The 27,530-nt window shown below is 45.1% G+C and overlaps 2 protein-coding genes across 3 annotated transcripts in view; both read right to left on the reverse strand.

Moving 5' to 3' along the window:
- Nucleotides 1-1,665: 1,665 nt before the first annotated feature.
- Nucleotides 1,666-6,449, reverse strand: DPM2 (dolichyl-phosphate mannosyltransferase subunit 2, regulatory). Its single transcript, XM_039321587.1, has 4 exons — nucleotides 6,365-6,449; nucleotides 5,248-5,337; nucleotides 4,040-4,142; nucleotides 1,666-2,907 (listed from the first exon to the last, which is right to left on the reverse strand). Exons 1-4 carry the CDS (start codon nucleotides 6,365-6,367, stop codon nucleotides 2,849-2,851), a joined length of 255 nt encoding a protein of 84 aa, XP_039177521.1. The 5' UTR covers nucleotides 6,368-6,449; the 3' UTR covers nucleotides 1,666-2,848.
- A 1,538-nt stretch (nucleotides 6,450-7,987) lies between these two features.
- Nucleotides 7,988-27,530, reverse strand: part of FAM102A (family with sequence similarity 102 member A) — a 40,227-nt gene continuing 20,684 nt past the window's right edge. For both annotated transcript variants that reach the window (XM_039321549.1, XM_039321548.1), the window contains exons 4-13: nucleotides 24,321-24,441; nucleotides 23,156-23,185; nucleotides 18,165-18,281; nucleotides 17,727-17,773; nucleotides 16,066-16,232; nucleotides 15,501-15,605; nucleotides 13,936-14,125; nucleotides 13,668-13,789; nucleotides 12,602-12,671; nucleotides 7,988-12,388 (exon numbers count right to left, since the gene is read on the reverse strand). In XM_039321549.1, the coding sequence (XP_039177483.1) occupies nucleotides 12,343-12,388; nucleotides 12,602-12,671; nucleotides 13,668-13,789; nucleotides 13,936-14,125; nucleotides 15,501-15,605; nucleotides 16,066-16,232; nucleotides 17,727-17,773; nucleotides 18,165-18,281; nucleotides 23,156-23,185; nucleotides 24,321-24,441 (1,015 nt within the window). In that variant the 3' untranslated portion in view covers nucleotides 7,988-12,342. The remainder of the gene's footprint in view (nucleotides 12,389-12,601; nucleotides 12,672-13,667; nucleotides 13,790-13,935; nucleotides 14,126-15,500; nucleotides 15,606-16,065; nucleotides 16,233-17,726; nucleotides 17,774-18,164; nucleotides 18,282-23,155; nucleotides 23,186-24,320; nucleotides 24,442-27,530) is intronic.

The raw sequence follows: 27,530 nt of genomic DNA on the forward strand, positions 1-27,530 counted from the left end.
ACCTGCATTCCACGGATGGGGCTTTGCTTTTTTGTGCGGACTGGTTGCTGGCATGCCGTATCCCGGTACTGGTCCACAGACCAGGGTGTCAGAATCCAATTATATTTCATCTCTAGTTATCGACTATGGAAAACCCCATTTCCGCCCTCTCTGGATTCTGTCATATGATGAAAGGGAAGGGGGGTGAACAAAGGGGTTTTATGGCCCTCACTTCCTTCGGTACAACTTCAAAGGGATTGAATGTGGATAACACCAAAAGGACTAAAGCATAACAATGGGGCCATCAGCTTTCATCTACTCCTCTCTGAAGTCTCCCTTCCACCGGCAGTGAGGAAAAAGGGGGTGGAAATGTAACGCCTGGGATTGTTGCTGGAAAGATGGTGGGGTGGGGTGGGACTGCTGGGGACCCCTTAAAACCTTGAACCGTAGGGTTTGGGCCCCAGGTCCTGTCTAGAACGCCTGCAACCATTTTCTCTTAATAAAGGATGCCTGTTGGAAGAAATATTCCAAGAGTTCTGTCTTCTTAAGATGCAAAGTGGGGTGGGTCCTGCTATAGAGCATTGCACACCAAAACCATCAGACACAAAGACAGTTCCCCCCCCCATGCTATCATTCTGGTAAACAACTAATTCTCACACTATCTATGCCCTGGGATATCAAACCAGGATAGTAGGGCTGTATTACCTATTAGCCATCTCATCTTTTGATTTTTCCTATTACCTATTTCCTTAGCTTCTTGTGACTATAACGTTGTCGTTTGTATCTCAATGATTGACGTTGATTGCCTTTATTTAGTGTTGTGATTTATGTCGATTGCTCGTTTAGTGTCCTACGACCGTCACGGAGGTTGTAACTTATGATTTACGATGATTGTATTTTATGATGATGATCACGATTTATCTCTTGTTGCTTGTGTGTACGCGGAGAGTTTCTGCACCAGAGACAAATTCCTTGTGTGTGTTCCATCACACTTGGCCAATAAAGAGTGTATCGTAAATTTAACATATCAATGAATAATTGAGCATAAATTATGATCGTGATTTATCATTTGTTGCTTGTATGTACGCTGAGAACTTCTGCACCAGAGACAAATTCCTTGTGTGTGTCCAATCACACTTGGCCATGCCTTGCTAGCAAAACGGTAATCTCATTTTTTTATAACCCTTCCAGGCTTTTGCTTCACATTATTTCCTCCTTGCTTTACTTTGAAGATTCTGCTTTTTTAAGCAATAGCACTTGAACTTATATGCTGCTTCATGCTGCATATAAGCCCTCTCTAAGCAATTCACAGAGTCAGCATTTGCCCCCCCCCAACAATCTGGGTCCTCATTTTATCGACCTTGGAAGGACGGAAAGCTGAGTCAACTCTGAGCCGGTGAGGATCAAACTGCTGGCAACTGGCAGAAATAATCTGCAATCCTGCATTCTAACCACTGCACCCCCATGGCTCCTATAAGCATTTAGGAACCACTTTCATCCTTAAATCAGCCAGAGGGCAGAATTCTGCTTGCTTGGTGTTCTCCTTCATAAGGACCAGAAGCTTATTTTGCAAAATGAAAATGGACTATAGGAGGAGGGCTGGAAAAAACTCACAACACACAAAACTCCATAACCCTTTCATTCTGCCGAGAGTCACACGGAAGCAGAACAGGCAGCAAAAACAAATCAGTGCAGGAAAACATTTTATTTGTTAGACCTCTTTGCGTAACGATGCCCAAAAAGGAAAAAACAAAAACAAAAACACAGGTTTTGAGGAATGTATCTATATTGCAGCAAACGAGATCAAGAAATGTATTTGGGGGGGACAGAACATTTGAACGGGGGGGACCCATTTTGTGGCCCCTGAGTGCATGTCTCTATTTCGGAATCTGAATTATTAATGCAAATGCACAAATGTTAATCTACCTTACTTTGATTTTTTTTTTAAAAAAAAAAATGCAATGAAAATGAAGCTTGGAAACTTGGAATGACCCAGTTAAACGGTAATTACAAATATAATCCACGCCTTTCCAGGCAGTGAACTAATTAGAGAGCAGTGCTGTAATGTCTTGATCAGCTTCAGCCAGAAAACAATTAAAATTTTTCTGAGCGGAGATTTATCCAAGACACCAGCAGAGGATGCCTGTGAGTGAAAAAGAAACTTCTGAACAAGTTTTTTTGAAGTGTTTTTTTTTTTTTAAATCATTCTAGGAAAAAGGAGGTGGATCGTATTTTTAATGACCGTTTAACTGGGTCATTAGAAGTTTCCAATCTGCACTTGCATTGTACTTTGAAAAAAATAAAATAAAAATCTGGGCACACATTAACGTGATCTCGATGGTCACTTGGCTGGAGACATAAATAAATAAAAAAAGAAGAATAACAAATCTGAGATAACAAGAGGTTTCTTCCTATGCTGGAAAACCGAAGGGCGATTATGGATGGATCTACCATCCCTCAAGCGACGTGTTACACATTTGAGCGGCTGTAGAAAAATGCAATCTGGAAAAGTCAAAGCGCCACAAAGCCACATGATATTATGCAGGAGAAAAGCAGGAAAAAAAACCCCACAAAAACACAACTACAAATGGGCCGCTAAACTTCAGTCCTAGTCAACTTTCCAGGGCGAAATTTGGACCCTAAGAAAAGAGATCGGGTGAAACCCTTGCTCTGGGATTTCCGATCCGGTCGCATACATTGTGAGATCTCTCCGGATTAAATCTCTTCGGTTCACAGTTTGGAAACTCTGTCCAGATCTGTACGGAGTGGAGATGATGGGAATCAACCCTGGCTCCCAAAATTTCTTTCCAGGCTTTGCTAAAACAGGATCCCTGAGGCGATCTCTCATCTTCCTCCCCTTCTTCCCTCTTCAAGCGGATTTTTTTTCCGATTTCGGATTCTTCCACATCACGATGGTGATAAAAGTTCCTAGAGGAGACACAGAAAGAAAGTCAAAAAATCTTCCACTCCCTGGCCAAAGCAAGGGGGCACAGAAAAATAAAATCCAGGTATGGTCCTCAACTGGCGACAAGTTCATTTAGTGACCGAAGTTACAACAGCATGGGAAAAAAGTGACTTATAACCGTTTTTCACACCTACGACCGTTCCAGCATCTCTGAGGTCACGCGATCAAAATTCGGACGCTTGGCCACTGACTCGTATTTATGACGGTCGCAGTATCACATGATCCCCTTTTGCGACCGTCTGACAAAACCAATGGGGGAAGCCGGATTCCCGTAACAACCGGGTTACTGACTTATCAATTGCAGCGATTCCTGTAACGGCGGCGACAGCAAGGTCACAAAACAGGGCAAAATTCACTTGACCAACGTCTCACTTAGCAACAGGAAATTTGGGGCGCAACTGCGTTCGTAAAGTCGAGCATTACCTGTTTAAAAATGCACCCTAGGTTGACCCATGGTCATTGGAAAGAGAGGGATGCTGAATTAAAACTCAAACAGATAAAAAAAAAGATAGAATCAAAATCATGCGGGGTATTAGTACCGCTTTAAAAAGCCCTAGTAAGGCCACACCTGGAATACTGCAGCCAATTTTGGTCACCCTATCACAAAAAAGATGTTGAGAGTTTGGAAAAAGTTCAGAGAAGAGCAACTAAGAGGATCCAAGGCCTGGAGACTAAAACATATGAAGAACGGCTACGGGACTTGGGTTGGGCTAGTCTAAAGAAAAGGTCCATCCTTAGGTCAGGGGTTCTCAACCTTGTCAACTTTAAGACTTGTGGACTTCAACTCCCAGAATTCCTCAGCCAGCTGGGCGTTGAAGTCCACAAGTCTTAAAGTTGCCAAGGTTGAGAACCCCTGCCTTAGGTTTTGACCTGCTGTTTTGGCCACCCAAGGTTGTGTGCTGCAAGGCGGTGACTAGATAAGCTTTTTAAATAAATAACATAAAATATTAAAAGTTGATGCTCTTGCAGGGCAGATCAGGCGAAGGAGAAAGAAGGAAGCAAGGAAGACTTACTCCTAACCAATCTATGGAGCATTTTCAAAGATGTCTTATCTTCTTTCAAGCCTCCGGTTGGCCAAACTAAGATGAAACTCACCAATAAAAAGCAGCAATACCAGTCCGGCCGCCACAGGGATGATCACTGCATATTCTCGGGGTAGGAAGTACTTGTGAATGAGGTGGTCACTCTCAGTGAAGGGCTGAGGAGGAACAGAAAATGTATCAGCCGGGAGCAAAGGACAACTTTTCCACAGGCCCCTGAAATGTAGTAACTTATTATTATTTATTAAATTTATATGCTAATAAGGCAAAGTGGTGTTAAAGGTAATAGATTGGCACAGTTGTGGCTGCAGGAAAAAGACCAATGTTGGGTTGATTTTCTAGCACTGATGATGTCACCTAGTTGGGTCGTGAAACGTCTGCAAGAAAACAGCCGATCTCAGAGAGCACCAAGGACCCCACAGTCTTCTTCCTCCACCTCCCTGCAAAGCCCACTCCCTTCTAACACTGACAATGTCACCTAGTTGGGTTGTGAAATGCCTGCAAGAAAACAACGGAGCTCAGAGAGCAACCAGGACCTCCTCATAAGCTACATTTTAAAGCTAGGCTTGTGTTCATAGATTTATATGGTTTTATTATGTGGCGGTAAATGATCCAGAGTCACTTAAGTCAGATGGAGAGGGGAGAAATTTAATAAATGAACAAGTTAAATTGTTGGGTCTTCTCATCCCTCAACGTGTGAAGGGGAATCGGATTGTTCATTGCTGTTTAAGACGACAGATCTATCTATCATCTATCTGTCTGTCTGTCTCTGTCTATTATTGTCTATCATCTATCTGTCTGTCTCTGTCTATTATTGTCTATCATCTATCTGTCTGTCTGTCTGTGTCTGTCTGTTCTTGTCTATCATCTATCTCTATTTACCTACCTATCTACCTATCTAATCTATATGTCCGTCGATCTATCCATCTATCCATCCTTTTCTCTCTCTCTCTCTCTCTCTCTCTCCCTCCCTCCACACACACACACACACACACACACACACACACACACACTTGAAGTTGCTTGGAAAGGGCTCTAAGGCAGGGAAAAGTGGAAAGAACTAGAAGATGATGACTGCCACAAGGTGGATGGATGGATCCAGTGGTGATAGAGGCGTTGTTGGGAGACTTGAAAACAGAGGTCAGAGATAGATCATCGCGGAGATCAATCAATTAATCAATTTGTTGTTAGGAGGGGGAAAAAAAACGCCCACAACTTGATGGCACATAATCAATCAAATGCTGGAGAAAACTCAGGACGTACCAAGACTATTATCCAGACGGTGTAGTAGGCGAAGAGGACCAAGCTGAAGGTCACCAAGCCATACCCAACGAATTGGTCACTCACTGTGGCCTGGAAGCAAAACAAAACAAAACGAAGCAGAAGAAATGTTTATTTCACATTTTTTTTATTAATTTTTTTTTTCATCAACGTATGTTAATTAATCTGGAGTTTGCTAAGCTAATATGTGTTCAATTCCTAATCCTTCATTCTTTTCTCTAACCAAGAATAAAATAAGTTCCAAATCTGAGAGTAGTCTGTATCTTCTTTGTCTTTCAGCCTCATAGTTAGTCTGTCCATCTCTGCACATTCCAATATTTTCCTGATTATTTCTTCCTCTGATGGCGATCCTTCATTCTTCCAGTATTGTGCAAAAATTATTCTCGCTGCTGTGGTGGTGTAAAATTAAATATAATTTCTGCTTCTTAGTCTTTTCAGGCATAATGCCTAGTTAAAAAAAGTTAAGGTTTAAAATCCACTTGTTTGCCCAATATTTTTTCTAACCACATATGTATATTTTTCCAATAAGCCTTTGCCTTCCCACATGTCCACCAAATATGATAATAGGTGCCTATGTTATGTTTACATTTCCAACATCCATCTGACATATTTTAAAACATTTTTGCTAATCTTGCTGGTGGAAGGTGCCATCTATAAAACAAAGAAATGTTTATTTTATTCCAAAAACAGAAAAGGGAGCTTGAGAATATACCCAGATCTCGGGGCTCCATTCAATAAGCAGGACACGGGAAGCAAAGAGTGTTATACAAGCTTTCTTCAGATTTATTTACTTCTTGCAAAGCAAATAAACGAAATGCACAAAATAATAATAATAATACAAAATTAACCTGTGCAAGGTTTTTGCAACCTTTGTTGCGCTTTGAAGACAAACACAACCGGAGACAGTGTAGCAGCCCAAGCGAAACAGGCAACTCAATTTAAAAAAAATAAAAATAAAATTAACAATAAACAAACCGCACACTTATCACAAAACGCTGCGCCTTTTTGCAATTGCTTTGCAAAAGGTAGCAACAAAAGAACAATCAAAGAAAATCCCCCCTCCCTTTTGCAAAAAAACAAAAAAAAACCCAAGCCTCACCATTGCAACTTGCCAATCCCACCTCGCCCTTCTGCAACTTTGCTCTGTGATCTGGCCAAGGATGACCTACTTCCGTCCACGCTGGCCAATCAGAAGCTGGAGAGGGCGTGCGAACGTCCCCCAGGGGCAGTAGAGTTCCGCTCAGAGGGAAGTGCTAGAAGGGCAAACCCATGTAGCCACACCGGACTTCCTGAAACGTTGACTTCCTGAAACTACCCGGGCAATCCTAGACTTATTCAATAATGGGAGTTTACAGCTATCCATCAGGGTTGATTCCAGGCTTGTTTTAATTTATGTTTTAATTGAGGGGTGGGGGAAGCTGATCAGTGGAAGCCCTGCCTGGGGAAAAGAAATGCAGTTTTTTTCCCAACTGTCTAGATATTTTAGAGGGTTTGTGTGTCTGTGTGTGTAGTCTACCTTATAGGGTTGTTGTTAATAGGAAAAATAGACGTTTTGCACGGTGGTCTTACAGGAAAGGTGGTGAGAGCCTTCAAAATGGATCAATTGCTGTTTTAATATGGATTCTAAGTTTGCTTTCCCCCCTTTTTGTGTTTCATGCTTTTGGTTGTAGCTTCTCCCAGCGGAGGTTGCGTGGAAATTTGGGGAGCGCATTCAGATGTTCTGGCCTTGCACCGTCGTCTCGTCTTTTGGGTATGGCGTTTTTGGAAATCCAGCCTGCAGAGGTTCAGCGGCTGTCCCCATTTGCACCCATGCTTTCCCACCCTAAATCCTAATTTATTTATTTTTTAAAAAAGCAGTAGACAATTTCATGACCAGTTTTACTCTATCCGGGGCGTTTATACGTGTGCAACTCACTGCATCCTTCTCTGGAAAACAAAATAAATAAATAAATAAAAATAGCACACTTGGGAAGACATGTAACCAATACTTTCCCTTTTTCTGTGATGAACAAACGGCCTTGTACAATAGTCATAAAAGTCTAATTCTTTTTGCCCTGTGCCCCAAATGTCTTAGTTACTCAACTTTGGCAATCCCAGAATTCTTGAATTTCATCCACCCATCTTCGGTTTGCCACAGTTGAGAAACACTTGTAGAAAAACACAGGTTAAAAAAAAAAACATTTCTGTTTTATAGTTCAATGTGTGGTGGATATGTGGCATGTCCCAAATTGGGTTTTTTCATTTTGTAGGGTCTATATTTTAATTTTATGGAAATATTTAAATGAGAACAGGTTTCCCATTTTGACCTGGCAATTCACAATGGGTTAACTGCAGTTTTCCTTTGTTTATCCTTAATTCCGATTCTTTGTTGGGTGACATGCTCGCAATTCTCAGAAGAGGCTACGGCAGCCTTCCCTAACTTAGTATTCCACAGATAAATTCAAATAACTTAATAACCTGCAGATGATTTGAAACTGAAGTTTCCTCCTCTCTACCCATCCCTTTTCCTCTCCTGCTACACCTTTGTAAGGGTAATTGTTGATGTTTGAGTCAATGGACTTCCCAACCATTTTGGCCAAGAAACAGGGTATTATTAAGGTGGATTAGCCAAAATAACGATGCAAAATATATCAAAATATACAGAAGTGGATGTGATCCATTACTGGATGGGATACCACCAGGAAAGGCCAGGTTAGGTAAACAAAACATATTGGAAGACAGCAACAGCAAACCACTTCTAGATTTATTTCTGAAATTTATATGCTGCTCGTTTTGTAGTTCGAGCAGCTACATCAACTTCAAGAATACAAACTTGTTGATTGCATCCATTTGAGAGGTGTGTACGTGTCAAGATTTCAACAACAAGAAACAAAAAGAACAGCACAGACGCTCGTTGTGATGTACCAAAGAAAACCCAACCTTTATTCCCCCCCCCCCAAAAAAAACCATTACGGCATTTGATTTTATAGTGATTTTTCTTCTTTTTATAACTGTGGTTTCTCTACATCAGGAACCAGATAACAAAGAATACAAAACAAGACTGGTTGAATCAAAGACAGCACAGCATCCAACAGAAAAAGGATAAATACTAGAAGAACAAGTTAAAACGGGAATATGCAGATCTATGACTGATTCTTTTCCAGGCCCAACACTTTTCGAAAATATATTTGAAAATGGATCAGCAGGGGTTGGTGGAAGGAAAAAAAAATATTTTCTATAAATGGATTTCAGTTTTAATCTACTTTCGGATTTCAAAGGTCAGAACACATCAAAACTATCTCTCCTGGCAATTCTTTACCTTTAAATTTTGCATAGTCCTGTTTTGGTTTTTAGTTTTTTCTCTTCCAAAAATATCTTTCCTGCTATAGAAATATCTGAATATAAATCGCGGTGTGCCTTTCGAACTCTCTTAAAATTCGCTTTCCAAGAAAATAAAACGCGATCTCCTCTCTCTTTTTCTTTCAACCCCCTGAAAAATATGGGCTTAAAAAAGCAACGGGAATTTTTTAAAGAAAACGTCACGGTGAAGAATTTCGAGTTTATTCTTTTTTTACATTCCAGGTTCACCTTATTTTGGAGACAGAGCGAAAGGATTTTCATCCTTAGAAGCTGGGGAGGCAAGAGGGAAAGTTATGCAGCTTGGAAGTTGGCTATATTTTTTTCGAGGGGGAAAGAACCGGACAGCCACAAAGTTTGGCTTGTCAAAAGAAATTATTGTGCCTCTAAGAGACCAGCTCCGTCCACAGAGCTTAAGAAACAGGGATAGCCAACTTGAAGGGTTCATTACAGGAAAACGGCGTTTTCTTCTCACAGCTCCTGAGATCACGTGAAGGAGAGATCTGCTCTCCGTTGGATTCCCCTCTCCAGGAGAGGACATCCTGATCCGTACCTAGCAAGATGGGAGGAATCACCTTCCAGAGGTTTCACAACCTTGAGTGCAGCTCAGCTGCCTTCATCAAGTTTTTTTTTCCTTTTAAAACTTTTATTTTTTCCAAAGGGGAAGATTTATCTGCAGAAGGAAGCGTAATTAAAAAAAAAAAAGCAAGCAAGCCATTTGGGAGTGGGTCACTGTGGAGGCCCAAACCATTAAAAAAAAAGTGTTAATTAAAAAAAATAGGGAATAAATTTTCTGAAGAGAATAGAGCGGGCGCTTGGGGGGCGCTAAGAAGATGGCTAGTTTGCACCAAAATAGACATTTTTGTGTGCCACTACTTTGTAAAACTTTTCATCGAAAATGAACATTACTCTCACGGTCTCGTCGCTATTCTCTGAGAACTTTTGCTCAAAAGATCCAGAGGTTTTCTGCTGCAGAACCAACAAGCAAGCCCAAAATAAGTCTATGGATTTGGCACCGTGCATGGAAGGAGAACAGAATCCAGCTGTGCTCTCTTCCTAGCTGGGTTCACAGCTTGGGCCTTGGTGCCATTCCGATGTTTCACTGAATCTTGGTTCTTTGATCCCAGTTGGATGGGCGAGTGCTGAACATCCAAAAAGCGGAAGGAAGGAAGGCAGCCAGCAAGAAACTGGAGACGTCAAAGCTCTAGTTGCTTGCCATCCCTCCCTGCTCAAGTTAGACATAATTATAAAACAAAACCCAGTAAGCAGAACCCGACAGATACTATAAGCAATGAAACAATGATTTAAACCCCCCTCCCCCCAAAATTCACAACATACACCAGCCTGCTGGATTGATCAACAACAAAAAATCAATATATTTCAAAATCAAAAGGGGAGAAAGAAGGTTAACCGTGGTGTAAGAAGGTCAAATGAAAACCATTTTCCAAATGGCATCTCTAGGTTAATTGTCCCAGATAGTGCTGGGCTGGCTGAGACCAATGTCTTAAAACAGCAGAATTTGCCCACCAGGGAAAAATCATAACAAGATCTACCACTTCACCCAGTCGTGGTGGGACAGGCCACTGGAGACCAACAGAGGTATCTCAAGAAGCTTCGGCTTCTTCCAATTTACCAGGTCCTTCTTATCAAACACGCACGTGAATCGTGGTGGCCCTGTTAGAAAAGCTCTGGAGGACCTCTTCTGTCATGGTGGTATAAGGATTTTACAAGGCCACCGACTTCCAGATGGAGTTTTCCAGATCTATCCTGGAGATTCTAGACCTTTCCCAAGTTTCTCCTTTTTCTGAAGATCAGGATCGGTCTGGGACAATCAGGGAGAGTTTGAGGCACTCCGATCTGCTCAACACAGTGGCCTTGAGCTGGGTTGGAGTCCTCAACTCATACAATCCTTGGCTAGCTCAGCTGAGATAGGAAAGGAACGTTCTGGTCAGTGGTTGGGTGGAGAACCCAACATTTGGCAGATCCTCGCCCAGTGACTACTACCTTGCTACCACTCAAGGGACTATAGGCCTGCCCTGTGAGGTCCATGTGCCCCTCTCCCCAATTCCTGATCCTGTTCTGAATTCCATTTGCACACTCTTGTTTTAGAACAATTAGTAGTCTAAAGGGCATGTGGGGAAGATGACCGCCCCCAAGCCATTACTAAACCAAGTGAAGTAAGTGTGTGTGTGTGTGTGTGTGTGTGTGTGTGTGTGTGTACTCAATTGATGCCTACACCAAGGCCAAGCTACTTTCTTGAAATGGGAAAAACCTGAGTCTTTCCCCCACCTCCAAAAGCAATAAGTGAAGGGTGGGGGACACCCAATGTGTAGGATGAAACTGCACAGGAACAAAGCTTCGGGTCTTCTAGATGTAACTTGGGGAAGACCAGTTCACAGCTTCACCGCTTCTGTACCAAGCCCTGAAACTCGCTCGTTTCCTACACAAATCTCAACATTTGGGTGGAGAGGGCCATAAAGCATCAATCCGATGGAAAGACAAATCCAGGAATCTCCCCCCATGCTTTCTGAATGTGGTAGAACCCAGTTGAGGACATCCAGTTGAGCAGCGAGTTCTGATGATGCTACCCTCCTCATTTCATTGCTTATGGAGTTTGGACTCCACACGCTCTATGAGAAAGCAAGTGACTGGAGAACATTTTGGTGTCTTGTGATGGAACCTTCTCCACCATGCTTGGACAGGAGGAAATCTTCTCAAGGCTCAATGCCTCTGTTTCAAATCAAAACCCAACCGAGGAGAATCCTAAGCCAACGTGTTTTGCATCGAGAAGGCAATGAGGTTGGGACTGATACGGAATATTTTTCTACTGTTATCACCAAGCGAAAACAGAAACCCAACAGGCTTGGGGCTCTCCTCACCCCTCACTGGCTGCAGTGACTGTGTTACCCAAAAGAACCTTTTTTTAAAAAAAAATGAAAAAGTCAACAGTGGTTCCCATTGAGGAAAACCAAAGCTTTTTCCTGGACACTTCAAGCGTCGCCTTGCATGGTAGCTGGCCAAGATCACCCCCCTTCCTTGTCCTGCAGGAGGAGGAGGACCTCAAACTAGAACATGAACTGCACTCAGCATCTTCAAAGCTTCCCATGGCTCATGGATGCTTGAAAGAGGGTTTCCAAGGCCCAAAACATAGAAGAGTTTCCTATGAAAGACAGAATTTAGGGAGGACTTCCGGATCAGAGCAGTGATGTAGCTGGGCCTTCATTCCTTGGGCATCAGCCCTTGGAGGGATAAATGCGAGAGAGGAGACGTGGATGAACCAACGGTTGAATCTTCGCGACGGTCATGACTAGCAACCTTTCCAATTGGAGCTTCTCTTGGGACAGGAGAGCCACAGGGAAGTGTTCACAGTGGTGTAACTTGGTGGTAGGGACAGGGATGATCAAGCCATCAAACCAAGCCGTGGTGCTCAGCACAAGAGCCGTCCTGAGTTCCTGTCCCTCCAAGGGAGCTGTTGCAAGGGGCAGGACGGTTGATCCCGCCCTTTTGCATATGGTCGACGGTATCTTTCCAGACCCAACGTAAAGTGCCTGTTTGTGGAGTACCTCTGGGCAGGTGAGGGGTGCTTGGATTCAAAAAAATAAAAAATTGAAAAGTCCTGCCCGGAATGTTATGTGCAGAGAAGATTAAAAAGAAATAAAGAGAGGAAAAAACGGTGGGATGGGGAGGGAAGGACAACCTGCCGGGACAGGTTCCCATCTGGGGTACCCATCTAGTTCACATTTAATGGGTTTCAATGACCACGGGCTCGTAGACTCCGGACGAGACTCTGCAGGAGAAAAAGGGAGGAGAGAAACACTGTGATAGAAGCATCTACAGAATGTGTGGTTGAAAAGAACAAAAGGAAGAGGTTTCAACTTAAACTAAGAAATTGGGACTCTAAATTAATTACCAAGTTATGCTTTGAAAGATCTGCATTCCTCCTAGAAATGAGGCTTAAACTCAAAAAAGTATTGAAAAAACATCTGTTCCAGGACCCTACCTGTTTACTAACTGAATCCCACTTAGTGTAGTTGTGCCATCTCGGCTCACAAACAGCCTCAGGTTACTATCTGGAAGACAAAAACGATATCCAGGAGGTCAAATGTTTTAGTCTTGTATGAAAAGATGTCGGGGAAAATGCCAGCGAGGCTGGAAGGAGGGGTCAAGCAGGTGCCTAGCTTGGAATCCTTATGCAGTCACAAGAGGCATAAGCTTGACCTTGTCCAAGATCCATGAAGCCTTATCTGGTCATACTCAAGGGAAGGCAAGCACTCTTGGAAAATTCACGTGCAGTGTTAGTACCGCTTTATAAAACCTTAGTAAAGCCACACCTGGAATGCTGCATCCAGTTTTGGTTACCATGTTACAAAAAAAGATGTTGAGACTTGGGGGGGGGGAAGTGCAAAGAAGAGCAACTAAGATGATCCAAGGCCTGGAGACTAAAACATATGAAGAACAGTTGCAGGATTTGGGGATGGCCAGTCTAGAGAAAAGAAGGACCAGGGGGGACATGATAGCAGCCTTCCAATATTTGAGGGGCTGCCACAAAGAAGGGGGGGGGTCAACTTATTCTCCAAAGCACCAGAAGGCAAGAAAAGAAACAATAAATGGAAACTTATCAAGGAGAGAAGCAACCTGGAATTAAGGATAAACTTCATAACAGTGAGAACAATTAACCAGTGGAACAGCTGGCCTTCAGAAGTTGTGGGTGCTTCATCACTCAAGGATTTTAAGAAGAGATTGGACAATCATTTGTCTGAAATGGAATAGGGTTTCCTGCTTGAGCAGAGGGTTGGACCTCCAAGGTCCCTTCCAGCTCTGATTCTTGTAACTCAGGCAGAAAACAATAAAGTTGCTTTCTTCAGCTATTTACGAGTGGATTCGGTTGCTTGTACCTGACACATAAGCAGGGGTTTGGACTCTGCATCCCAGAATCCCCCGACCAAGGCTTAGGAATTCTGGGAGATGAAGTTCAAGGCAGGCTTCCAGGTGGTGAAGTTGGAAGGCTGCACAAGGAGTGAAGGAAAAGGGGGCAAACGTTTCCTTGGGAGGCGCGGCGTTCTCACCTTCAGTGTTGCTGACGTTGGTGAAATCCTGACTCTGCATGATCTTCTCCACAATGTCACCTGCGTCGATCCGAGTGTCGTCCACCCAGGTGGGATGGCTTTCTACAGAATCCTTTTTCCTCCTGCAGGGAAAGAGGTGAACAAAGGAAGGATTAAAAACAAGCAAACAAACGGGGGGGGGGGGGAAATAGGCGACGAATCCCCAACGCTTGCAACGAAAGGATGGAAGAGATGTTCTCCTCCGTGAGTCCAGCTTAAGGGTACCTACCGAGAAGATCTATCCGACAAAAGGTTGGGTCTGGGGGGTCTCGGGGGCTTCTCCAACCTGTGTTCCCGTTCGCCCTCCGGGCATTCGACCGTCATGCTGAGACCTCCCGAGGCGCTGCTGCTGGTGGACGTGTTCCGGCGGTGGGTCAGGTCCGATAGGCTGGATGATCTGGAGTGCTCGGTGCTATATCCTACAAATGAGAACATCAGGACAATCTTGGCTGGTCAAGCCAGGAACCATCCAAATCCAGCATTTTTGTTCCTGACATGGCCCACCAGAAGAACGTCTAAAGCATCCGACCAGGAGATGGGAGACATACTTCTTCTACCTCTTCTGATATCCCAAAGGTGCTTTTTCAAGAGGCAACTGGACTTCCTTGTTTTTCTTTGAAGACATTTCGCTTCTCGTCCAAGAAGCTCTTTCAGCTCTGACCGGATGGTGGGGAATGGAAGGATTTATACTCCTCGCAGACAGCTGGTCATTTGCCTTCTTTGAGAGAGTCGTTGAGGCCACTTGGAGGTTTATTTGTGTCCTATTGTGTCACAGAAAACATCCTGCAGCCAAAAAAGGCTCTACACTTGCACCATTCAGGTGACCTTGAGGACACAGGTAAACCTCCAAGTGGCCTTAAAGACTCAAAAAGAAGGCAAATGACCAACTGTCTAAAAGGAGTATAAATCCTTCCATTCCCCACCATCCAGTCAGAGCTGAAGAAGCTTCTCGGATGAGAAGTGAAATGTCTTCAGAGAAAAATAAGAATGTCCAGTTGCCTTTTGAAAAAGCATCCTTGGGACAACCATGACCTGGATGACTGAGAATCTCCATATACATCTTCTGATGTTACCTGAGATTTGAAAACAAGCTATCTTCCCTGTAGAGGAAGTCTTTAGTCTTCAGGACTAACAAGACAAACCTATTATCATGTAGAATAAACGAATCCTACATGAATTTAGCCGCCCCCCCCCCATTTAACAGCAACTCCATCACAATGCCTTGATGGGCTGTGAATATCCCAAATTTACAGCAATAGTAGGCATTTAGCTATCAAACACCCAAGTTTTAAAAAGAAACTGACAATTCTTCCTGGCTTAGCTAGATTAAAGAAATTATTGTTTTTTTAAAAATATTTAATTTGTATGCCAAACCCGATCCTCAACGACCCCCAAGTAAAAACAAAAAAAATATACAATCCAAAACAAAACTAGGAATAAAAATTAGTTTTTCAAATATGCATGATAGAAAGATACACACACACACACAGAAAAAATTTGGAAGGATTCATTATCCTATATGGATGCTATAAATGAATGCTCTTAAGTCAAGGACTTACGTGTATTTATTAAATATTGCTACCCCGATAAAAAGAAAATATACACCCTCTTGCTGGTTTAGGTAGGTTTAAAAAAAATAACTTTTTTAAAAAAATGATTATTACGTTGGTCTCGTTTTATTGTTTTGTTTTAGGTTTGGTTCTGCCTGGAAAAAAGGCCACAAGACCCTTAGAAATGGGAGCATCGCTTAGATTGGCTCATGAAAACCCAGGTCTTGGTGGAATGGACACTGACCAGAGATTTTGGATTGCTGGCTGGCATAGCTTGAATTTCGCGAGTGTCCAGAATGAAACACTTCTTCTGGACTTGATAAGTTCTGGTCCGGTTCTTCCAAAACCCCTGGAAAAGGAAAAAAAAAAATCAGAAAGATGAACTGCCGAGCTGTCCATCTTTCGCCATCAAGTGAAATCAGGGAACCGAATGCTCTAAACCAGTGCTATTAGTCAGGGTGGCGCAGTGGTTAGAATGCAGTATTGCAGGCGAATTCTGCTGACTGCCGACTGCCAGCAGTTCAATCCTGACCGGCTCATGATTGACTCAGCCTTCCATCTTTCTGAGGCTGGTAAAATGAGGACCCAGATTGTTGGGGGGGGGGGCAACAGGCCGACTTTGTAAGCCTCTTAGAAAGGGCTGTAAAGCGGCATATAAGTCTAAGTGCTAAGTGCTATTGCTATTAAATATTTCGATCTCATTTTTTTTGCTTTTTGGGGGGAGCAATGGAAGTGCCTTAATCCCTTTCATTGCTGAACGTTTCTCCCCCAAATTGGGCAGCAGGGCAGGAAAAATGCTTTGCTTATACCTGACCCCAGGATGGTGGCCCTGGGCTTGTTCTGACGGACAGAACCGATCGAAGATGCTGTGTTGGTGCTGGGGGTCACAGTCCGGCTGTTTCCCTCCCCTTTGCAGTTGAGCTGCAGGCTCGAGTCTTGTGCTGGGATGACCACGGATTTGGCGGTGGAGGGTGGGCTGCAAAAAGGCAGAACGTATTTTTATTGGAAAGAACAAGGCTGGGGTGGCCATCTTGCACAGCTGTGTTGACCTAGTGGCTAAGGAACCAGGCTAAAGAATGGGAGACTGTGAGTTGTAGTTTTGATTTAGGCATGAAAGCCAGCTGAGTGACTTTGGGCCAATCACCAGGAGATGGTGAGTTCTAGTCCCGCCTTAGCCATGAAAGCCAGCTGGGTGACTTTGGGCCAATCACCAGGTGACGGTGAGTAATAAAGAGGGGGATACAAATAAATAAAATAATTAAAGAACCAGCCAGGTCAAAGTTGGGTAGATAACAGAAGATGGAACAAGAGGGACATTTAAGGAAGCCCCCCCAATTTAAGCAAAGTTCTCGAGGAAGGCAGAATAAAAACAAAACCAAACAGTGGGGATATAATCAAACCACCCAACGCAAGAGCAGAAATCTTGGAATGAGATGGGAAATAAAAGTACCAGCTGGCACTGGAAACCGAACGGATTTGGCAATCTGGAAATAGGCTGAAATTTCCTCTTTTATCCCCCCCCTTTGGGAAAAAAAGGGGAGGGGGGCTTGTGAAAAAGTTCCCTAGCCAGTCAGGGCTCCCAGCAAAGTGTTTTGTTGACAGCTTCACACTCCAGTTTGACGTTGGAGGACCTCAACCGTGCCGGTGACAAGGTCAGCCTTGCAAAAACCGCCTACGCAACAGGTTGTTTCCTCTCCTGCTGCCTTGGTTACTGGTATGGAACTGCCAACACCCTTTGCCCACAGCATGCCACACCCCTGCCAGGTATGTTTGAGCTCTGCTGGCAGCTAATCAGCAGCCACCTCTTTGCACAGTCAACAATCACACACCTGTTCCTTTTTTCGACGATTAAAAATATATATATATCTATTTTTCACAAATTCAGGCGAATAAACCTGTCCGAGGATAATGTCGCAGGATCCAGACAGGGTCAGTCACTTCCGAAAGCTCGGAAGACAAAACTTTTGTTCCTGGTGACCAAGCCAGATTAGATCCTCTTTACGGGTCTCCTTTCCAATCTCCCCCATCCAAGGCTAGTGGTTGCCACCAGCGGGAGGATTTTGGAGGTTTTTTTTAGGATAGGACAGGGGTAGGCAACCTTGGCTCTTTTATGACTCATGGACTTCAACTCCCAGTTCTGCGAGTTCTTCAACTCCCAGTTCTCCCAGTTCTTCAACTCCCAGTTCTCCCAGTTCTTCAACTCCCAGTTCTGGGAGTTCTTCAACTCCCAGTTCTCCCAGTTCTGGGAGTTCTTCAACTCCCAGTTCTCCCAGTTCTTCAACTCCCAGTTCTGGGAGTTCTTCAACTCCCAGTTCTGGGAGTTCTTCAACTCCCAGTTCTCCCAGTTCTTCAATTCTGGGAGTTGAAGTCCATGAGTCATAAAAGAGCTGAGGTTGCCTACCCCTGGGATGGGACATCAAGAGCTACAGAGATAGCTCGGCCTTTGAAACCCCCTTCCCCAAAGACTCACGTTTTGAAACAAGGGTCTCCGGATAAGAGGCTCATGCCAATCGTGACCTGCCAAAGAACGAAGACGAGAGAGGGAGAAGGAAAAGTCATGAAAAACAACCTGCAAGGAAAAATATAGCCAGCCAAAGACATAAATTCAAACACAGGGGCTTCTCAAGGAGGACCCGAAGGCAGGGCAAGAAGCAACGGATGGAAACGAATCAAGGAGAGAAGCAACCTGGAACTAAGGAGGAATATCTTTGAATTGTGAGAACAATTAATCAACGGGACGGCTTGCCTCCAGAGGTTGTGGGTGCTCCAACACTGGAGGCTTTTAAGAAGGACCCTGTATTCGTTTGTTAAATTTATTTGCCCGGTGGGGCTACTACTTTTGAGTGAAGACATCTCCAGCACGTCTCTCGCGGCTGGTCAGCCCCATCCTACGGTCCTCCAGAGTTACCTTCAAGATGGAATTGTCCTGCCTGGTGTTCTTGGTGTCGTATCCTTCCAACAGGCAACAGCGGGCGGTGAGGCCAGAGCCTGCGAATTCAGCCAAGTTCAGGTCGGTGAAGCCGAGCTGCAAAAAAAACAACAGATTGGAGACCAGGATGATGAAAAGCTGCACGTTCCAGGTGAATCAAAGTTTACAATCTCTTGTCCCTTCCGGGAAGAACCATCTCCACCCTCCTAATCTTGACTTTTTGTTTCTGTTTTCCATAAAAACCAGGATCATCCTGAGAAAGAATCAGGATTATTGATTTGGCAAGGAAATGTCTATGGAATTCTCAGTTGTTGTCGTCCCGAAAGTGCTTTTTTTTTTTTTCCCCCAACAGGCAACTTGGACTTTCTACCTTTTGCTTTTGAAGACACGTCTACTCCCAAGAAGCTTTTTCAGACTGGATGGTGGGGAATGGAAGGATTTGTATCCCTTGCAGACAGCTCCAGACCCATTTGCACTGCTCAGGTGATCCTGAGGACACAGGTAAAACCTCCAAGTGGCCTCAACGACTCTCTAAAAGAGGGCAAATGACCAGCTGTCTGCAAGGAGTATAAATCCTTCCATCCTCCAGAGCTGAAGAAGCTTCTGGGATGAGAAGCGAAACGTCTTCAAAGAAAAACAAGAAAGTCCTGGGAAAAAAAGCACTTTTGACACCATGACCTGGATGACTTGAGATTCTCCAGAGACATTTAGCCATGCACCTTGGGATGAACACCCTTCGAACGGGGCGGGAGTATGAACAGATTCCCAGAAAACATGGCAGACTACAGGAACCGTTTGTGCTTCAGTTTGAGATGCAGACAACCCAGACTCATCCCCAACAGCCTGCGCCCGTCTCCAACAAGGAAGGGACCCAGGGCAGAAGACATCCTGCAGCCAAGAAGGCTCCACACCCATTTGCACCGCTCAGGTGATCCTGAGGACACAAGTAAAACCTCCAAGTGGCCTAACCGCTCTCTAAAAGAAGGCAAACGACCAGCAGTCTGCAAGGAGTATAAATTCTTCCATTCTTCACCATCCAGTCAGAGCTGAAGAAGCTCCTTGGATGAGAAGTGAAACATCTTCAAAAAAAACCCCAGAAGGTCCAGTTGCCTCCTGAAAAAAAGCACCTTTGGGACACCTGGCAAGCAAAGTGTTAAGTTGCCTGGAGAGGTTGCATAACCAAGGACAGCCGAACAGGCCAGGTCAGTGATGTGGAAAATGTTCACTCCCATGTATGTGTACACAAATATAATAAGGCACTGTTTGTCCTAAGCTCATCCCGGAATACAGGGAGGGAGAAAGAGAGAGAGAGAAAGAGAGAGAGAGACGGAGAGAGGGAGAAAGAGCAAAAGTGAAAGGAGACACACACAGAGGGGGGGGGCAAGGTTGAAAGGGAAGCATCTTCAGGCATGTTTAAAAAAAACACACACACACAGAGTAGTCCTTTACTGTTCATTTAGTGACCGTTCACAGTTACAACAGCTTGGGAAAAAATGACTTATGAACGTTTTTCACACTTAGGCATCCCTGGGATCAAAATTCGGACACTTGGCAAGGGGTTCATATTTATGACAGTTGCAATGTCTTGGGTGTGTGTGTCATGTGACCCCCTTTTGCAACTGGGAAAACCAGATGCACTTAACAATTGTGTTACTAATTTAACAATGGCACTGATTGACTTAACTGGGGCAAAAAGGGTGGTAGAATGGGGAAAAATTTCTATTCTATTCTATTCTATTCTATTCTATTCTGTTCTAATTACTTCATTCTCTATTCTATTCTATTCTATTCTATTCTATTCTATTCTAATTCCATTCCATTCTCTATTCTATTCTATTCTATTCTTATTCCATTCTATATTCTATTCTATTCTATTCTATTCTATTCTATTCTATTCTATTCTTGTTCCATTCCATATTCTATTCTATTCTATTCTTCTGCATTCTATTCTATTCTATTCTATTCTATTCTTGTTCCATTCCATATTCTATTCTATTTTCCATTCTATTCTTGTTCCATTCCATATTCTATTCTATTCTATTCTATTCTATTCTATTCTATTCTAATTCCCCTTGCTTACCTTTGCCATAGTCGTTCTACTTCTATTATTCTATATTATTCTATATTATTATTATTATCATCATCATTATTATTAAGATGATTTTTTTCGGCAGATGAAGTAGAGCTGAGACGTTGTCTTGCAGGAAACCCACAAAAATAGGCCGGAGGGGAGTGTGGGGGCGGGGGCTGATGGTGGTAAAATCTCCTGCAGTTTCTCCCCCACTCTTCCCACAGCTCCGAAAACCCCCAGACAGCTAACCCGAAACTTCAGACCGCCCTCCGAAGCGCATTAGCAATTTGGCAACCGCAGGCCAGAATTGCACGCAAAAAGTCTTGCACGGAACCCACTTCCTGTTTCTCAGAGCCGACGTGCCAAATTATATGTGGAGATGTTTTGCAGCTAAAAAAAAAAAAGCAAGCAAGCAAGAAGAAAAAAAAGGCAAGCCCAATCTGCTCTTCCTCTTCAGCCTCCATCTATGGGTCAACCACCTCGTTTCGGCTTTGCTTGGCTCAAAAAATGAGGGAGGTTTAGACGACACAAACACAAAAGTGACCAACAACAACACCAACAACCCCGTACAGGGCAGAGATTTGCAAAATCTCCCTTGTCACGTCTTCCGGAAAAGGTTGCCATTAACGGGTGTGGACAACTACACAACAGATCTGGGACTCTTGAATCCTCAGCGCTGGCAGGTACAAATTCGGACGGTCCGGTTCGTTTAGTGACGGTTCAGTCGCAAAAAAGCGACTGCAGGGCCGTTTTTCACATGACGGTTGCAGCGTCCCCAGGGTCACGTGACCCAAATTCGCAGGCTTGCCAACTGAGTCCTATTTATGACGGTCGCAGTGGATCCCGTGATCCCCTTTGGCGAGCGTCTGACAAGCAAAGCCAACGTTGGAAGCCGCCTAACAACAGGGTTCACTGGCTTAACGATTGCAGCGATTCGTTTAACAACTGCGGCCAGAAAGGTCATCAAAGGGGGCAAAACGCGCGTTAACAAACGTCTCGCTTAGCGACGTGAATGTGCTCAATTGCGGTCGTAAGTCGAGGATTGCCTGTACCGATATGTTCCAACTGGATGGACAACAGCTAGTTAACAGCAGACAGGGAAATGTGTCTGATGTTTGAGCTCGCTCTCTCTCTTTCCCTCTGTCCCCCTCTCCTCTTTCCCTCCCTCCCTCCTCCCACCCTTTGGCCTTCCCTCTCCTTCCCTCCCCTCTCTCCCCTTTCCCTCTCTCTCCCGCTCCTTCCCTCCCCTCTTTCTCTCTCTCCCCTTTCCCTCTCTCTCCCTCTCCTTCCCTCCCCTCTTTCTCTCTCTCCCCTTTCCCTCTCTCCCCTCTCCTTCCCTCCCCTCTCTCTCTCCCCTTTCCCTCTCTCTCCCTCTCCTTCCCTCCCCTCTTTCTCTCTCTCCCCTTTCCCTCTCTCTCCCTCTCCTTCCCTCCCCTCTTTCTCTCTCTCCCTCTTTCCCTCTCTCTCCTCCCTCCTTCCCTCCTTCCTCTTTCTCTCCCCTTTCCCTCTCTCTCTCTCCTTCCCCTCCCCTCTCTCTCTCTCTCTCCCCTTTCCCTCTCTCCCTCTCCTTCCCTCCTCTCTCCCCTTTCTCTCTCTCCTTCCCTCCCCTTTCTCTCTCTCCCCTTTCCCTCTCTCTCCCTCTCCTTCCCTCCCTCTTTCTCTCTCTCCCCTTTCCCTCTCTCCCTCTCCTTCCCTCCCTCTTTCTCTCTCTCTTCCCCTCTCTCTCCCTCCCCTCCCCTCTTTCTCTCTCTCCCTTTCCCTCTCTCTCCCTCTCCTTCCCTCCCCTCTTTCTCTCTCTCCCCTTTCCCTCTCTCTCCCTCTCCTTCCCTCCCCTCTTTCTCTCTCTCCCCTTTCCCTCCCTCTCCCTTGGTCTCCCTCTCCTTCCCTCCCCTCTCTCTCCCTTCCCTTGGCCTCCCCTCCCTCTCCTTCCCTCCCCTCTCCCTCTCTCCCCCTTTTCCTCCCTCTCCTTCTCTTCCCTTCCCTCCCCCTCCTTCTCCCTTCCCCCTCTCTCCTCCCTCCCTCCCCTCTGCCTCTCTCTCTCTCTCCATATATATATATCTTTCTATCTATAGATATTCAGTATTTTACAACTGGCAGAATTACTGGTGTGCAACGTTAAAACAATCTAAACGCTTCACCGTTTACCGAGGTCAGGCCGTCCTTACATGACAAACCACCGGGCTTCTTGGCCAGGCTGAGCCCGCCCTCTAGGCACGTTTGCTGGGATTGAAACCCCAGGCCTCCAGCAATCTCAGCTTTTACGTTTTGTCTTATTTTTAGGGGAACTCGCCTCGGGCAAAAGAGCCAGGCCAGGTTTAACTGACCCGCGAAGACCCAGTTTGGGCTCTGTTTCGGGCCCCACCCCTATTTTAGACTTGTTAAGAGTCCTCTATTATTGCTGTGGTCCAGAAGGGATGGATTTAATCAAGCCAGGACCGGGCGTGATATCCATGAGCATCTTTCCCCCCCCAACGATTTCGCGGGATGTCTGAATTGTGGTTAAAAAAGACATTTCTGAACAACCTTTTGGGGGTGGTGGGATCAGCCCTGGGCAGGAAGGAACCAGCTCAGAAACCGTGGCTATTTTCCCCTTAGCTATTTTTTTCCATCTCTAGAGTTGTTTTAAACACCAGACACCAAGATTACTTTAAGAGTTACGGTACAATGCACAGGTGTCATCCCTCCCAGCCTCTGGTTTTTGATAAGGGTGGTCAAAAGGAGCCCGGGAGAGTTTTTGGGAAAGCTCTGCAGTCTTACAGCCAGCTTCTTCTAAACCCTCTTGGATTTAGGAAGAGGAACCCAGACCTCTCCCAAGTTTCAGAGAGGGCGGAGAGAACGTGGTTATGACATGCTCATCATCTACCGCAACTTTGCTCTGGATGGCTTGGCCTCCTCTTACCTTGGAATAGGCTTTCCCACCCTTCAGTTCCTGCCACAAGGAAAGAGAAGAGAAAAGACAATTTAGACAAGGAAGGATTTTTCCCAATTAGTCTCCCAATCCTAGGTGGATGCTATTTGATGCTGGTTTGGTTTGGTTTTGTTTTGTTTTACGCTTGGATGGAAATGGTTAGGGATTTCTTGAAAGTTTGGACAGGAGGATCAATCTTTCCAGGAAAAGAACAAGATCTGGCTGACCCCCCCCCACACCCCCACTAGCCAAAGGGGAGAGCAAGTACGTGGTCCAGAATTGGCAGTTATTCTGATGAGTCTTTTCCTTCCTTCCTTCCTTCCTTCCTTCCTTCCTTCCTTCCTTCCTTCCTTCCTTCCTTCCTTCTCTCCCTAATCTTCCTTCCTTTTCATTTCCTTCCTGCCTTTCTTCTCATTTCCTTCCTTCCTTCCTTTTCATTTCCTTCCTTCCTTCCTTCTCTCCCTAATCTTCCTTCCTTTTCATTTTCTTCCTTCCTTCCTTCCTTTTCATTTCCTTCCTTCCTTCTCTCCCTAATCTTCCTTCCTTCCTTCCTTTTCGTTTCCTTCCTTTTCATTTTCTTCCTTCCTTCCTTCTCATTTCCTCCCTTCCTTTTTGTTTTCTTCCTTTCCTTCCTTCTCTCCTTTCCTTTTCATTTCCTTCCTTCCTTTTCATTTTCTTCCTGTCTTCTCATTTCCTTCCTTCGTTTTCATTTCCTTCTTTACTTCTCATTTCCTTCCTGCCTTCCTTCTCATTTCCTTCCTTTTCGTTTCCTTCCTTCCTTCCTTCCTTCCTTTTTTTTGTTTTCTTCCTTCCTTCCCTCCCTCCTTCCTACACGAAAACATCACAGCCACAAATGTGGGCTGGTGGCCAAGCGCCCAATTACAGGAGGTCCCTGGCCACAAGAGCTTCCATCTGGCTGGTTGGAAAAAGTCTCTCTCTAAAGGATGTGGAGAGAGAGAGACGCCTAATCCAGATGGGCCAGAAGGAGACACTCCCCCCCCCACCCCCCCAAAATAATTCCTTGATTCAGGATTAGGACTTAGGAACCTCTCTGACCTAAGAGGGCAGTTTTTACATCAGCTGTTGTGGGGGGCCCAGAGGTTTTGCCAATGAGGGTTTTCCATCACCACCCCCCAGCCCCAACCAAAGGACTCACTTTCCGGACTGACACTCGGCAAATGCAGGGGTCCAGGAGCCCCGTGGTGGGATTAGCGCTCATCTTGCAGATGAAGGTGAATTTCTTCTTCCAACGCACGCAGTTCTCTTGAACCTCTTCCCTGGAGGGGTTGGGGGGGGGAGAAAAAAAAACCCAACATATGCAACCTGGCTCCAGATTCTTCAAAAGGTTTGACGCTTGGGAAGGACTGCAAGGATCCCTCAGAAGGAAGGAAAACCAGTTCTGGACAGGCAGTCCTCGACTTGAGACCAAGATTTTTCTGTCGCTTGTGCGAGGCGGTTATTACATGAGCTTCGCCCCGTTTTACGACTTTTCCGGTTGTTAAGTGGATCGTTGGTTAAGTTTGCAAGACCGTTAGTTAAGTGAATCTGGCTTCCCTCGCCGACTCTGCCAGTCGCCAAAGGGGAATCACGTGAGCCCTGGGATGCTGCAACCGTCGTAAGTACGAGTCAGTTGCTGGGCGTCTGAATTTTGACCACAGGGACGCTGCAACGGCTGTTCAGCATGAAAAATGGACTTGTCGCTTTTTTTTCCAGCGCTGTCGTAATTTGGAATGGTTCCTAAATGAATTGTTAAGTCGAGGACTACCTGCATAGTAATTCTTGTCATTCTACTGCTCTCAAGTCAGAGCACGTACTTCAAAATAAAGGCCATTTTCCACCACCACCACCCTCCTGAAAACTCAACTCCCGATCCGTGTTCTGGGAGAACTCATTTCGCACCATTGTTTCCTTGAGTGTTTTGCTGAAAAAGCGAAGTGGAAAAAAACAACAACACAAAAACCCGCAACTGCCCACATCAAGGAAAAGATGCAGCTGGCTCAGGAAAAAAAGAAAAATGGTCAGCTTGAAGACGAGGAGACTTGCAGAAGCTTTACATGGGTTGGACCAGAAGAGAAAGAAAGAAAGAAAGAAAGAAAGAAAGAAAGGAAGGAAGGAAGGAAGGAAGGAAGGAAGGAAGGAAGGAAGGAAGAAAGAGAAAAGGAAGGAAGGAAAGGAAGGAAAAGGATGGATGGAAGAAGGGAGAGAGGGAGGGAAGGAAAGGGATGGATGGGTGAATGGATGGAAGAAGGGAGGGAGGGAAGGAAAAGATGAGAAGGAAGGAAGGAAGGAAGAATGAATAGCAGAATAACAGAGTTGGAAGGGACCTTGGAGGTCTCCTAGTCTAACCCCCTGCTCAGGCAGGTGACCCTAGAACATTTCAGAGAAATGGCTGTCCAGCCTCTTCTTAAAAACCTCGAGGGAAGGAGGGAGGGAAAGGAAGGAAGGAAGGAAAGAAGGGAGGGAAGGAGGAAGGGAGAGGAAGAAAGAAAAAGAGGAAGGAAGGAAGAGAGAGCGAGAGCAAGCCAATTCAAGTTGCATTGAAGACAACAGTCACTTTCCCCCACTGCTCTAAATCACCACGGGGTTTGTGACGATGCAAAACTAAACAATATGTGAACGTGAACCCTAGTGCTAGTACGCCAGGATTCAACCCATCAACCAGCCCATGAGGTTTAGGCCTTTGCAACGCCCTAAGAGATCAACAACGGCTCTCGCTTAACGTGGTCCTACTTGATTTAACTTTGTGATGCCCCGCTGGAAGCGTCGCACCATCGGAAATCAAAGAGAAAAGGACAGCCCTGAAGCTACAAGGCTGTGCTTCAACCACAGCCGTCGGCGGAAAGTTTGACCCGTTTCAGAAGAATCCGGATGCAAAGGAAGGAAACAGAGGGAGGGAGGAGCGGAAAAGATAACCCACAAGCAGAGGTGATCAACACAACAAGAAACTCAGCAGTTGGGCCTGGTTTCTCACTTGCTCCATCACACCCTGGCCAGATGCACATCTGGGATCCGTTTCTCCCACATGGAAAGGTTGGAGATGAGAGATAAGGTTTCAGACGCCCCAGGTAACCTTCGGGGTTTTTGGGGGGTACTATCCTACAGCAAAGCTGAAACTCAACCTCAAACATCTCAAACGGAGAAGACTCTGGTTCTGGAACCATACACCTTGTCCCTGAAGGCTACAAAGACCTCACATCCTGTTCCAAAAGCTACAAAGACCTCACATCCTGTTCCAAAATCGGTGTCACCTCCTCAAAAGCTGGGACAGATGGACTCCTTCCTTGAAACCCCAAGAGCTGAAACGCCAAGGAGGACCAATGAGAAGGTGCTTTGCAGTTGATCTACTCCTACTTTCCCAACCAGTTGGTCAGGATGGTAAGACGTGTATGCTGACTAAGAGACACATCACTGAGAAGCAATTCCAGAAGAGGAATCCAAGAGGTTTAGAAGTGGATGAAGCTTGCAGACCTTCATAAACAACCTAATGTTTCTTCTACATGATCCTGGAAAGATAAGACAATTAGACAGGAGGGGACAGAGAGCCCATGCCTCCTTCACACCTCTTGGCACAACTTGTTGGTGTCTCCCAAAGGTGCTTTTTCAGGAGGCAACTGAGCTTTCTTGTTTTTCTTTGAAGACCTTTCGCTTCTCATCCAAGAAGCTTCCTTCAGCTCTGACTGGAGGGTGGAGGATGGAAGGATTTATACTCCTTGCAGAGAGCTGATCATTTGCAGTCTTTTAGAGAGTCCTTGAGGCCACCTGGAGGTTTGTCTGTGTCCTCAGGGTCACCTGAGTGGTGCAAATGGGTGTGGGGCCTCCTTGGCACTGCTGAAAGGGCTGCGTTGTGGAGCTGTGTTTTCTGCAGGATGTTTTCTGCCCTGTGTCTGCAAGGCGTATAAATCCTTCCCTTCTCCACCATCCAGTCCGAGCTGAAGAAGCTTCTTGGATGAGAAGCGAAAGGCCAACAAAGATGATTAGAGGTCTGGAGGCTAAAACATATAAGGAACAGTTACTGGAATTGGGTGTGTCTAGTTTAATGAAGAGAAGGACAAGGGGGGACACGATAGCCGTCTTCCAGTATCTCAGGGGCTGCCCCAAAAAAGAGGCAGTCAAGCTATTCTCCAAAGCACCTGGAAGCAGGACAAGAAGCAACGGATGGAAACTAACCAAGGAGAGAAGCAACCTAGAACTACGGAGAAACTTCCTGACAGTGAGAACAATTAACCTGTGGAACAACCTGCCTCCAGAAGCGGTGAATGCTCCAACGCTGGAAGTTTTTAAGAAGAGACTGGACAGCCACAACCATGGACTGGAGACACCAACAATCTCCATTGTTGGTGTCTCTCTAACTCACAAACATACTTTC

Source organism: Crotalus tigris, unplaced genomic scaffold (genome assembly GCF_016545835.1).
Source record: "Crotalus tigris isolate CLP2741 ecotype Arizona unplaced genomic scaffold, ASM1654583v1 scf7180000023746.1698619, whole genome shotgun sequence".
Lineage (NCBI taxonomy): Eukaryota > Metazoa > Chordata > Lepidosauria > Squamata > Viperidae > Crotalus > Crotalus tigris.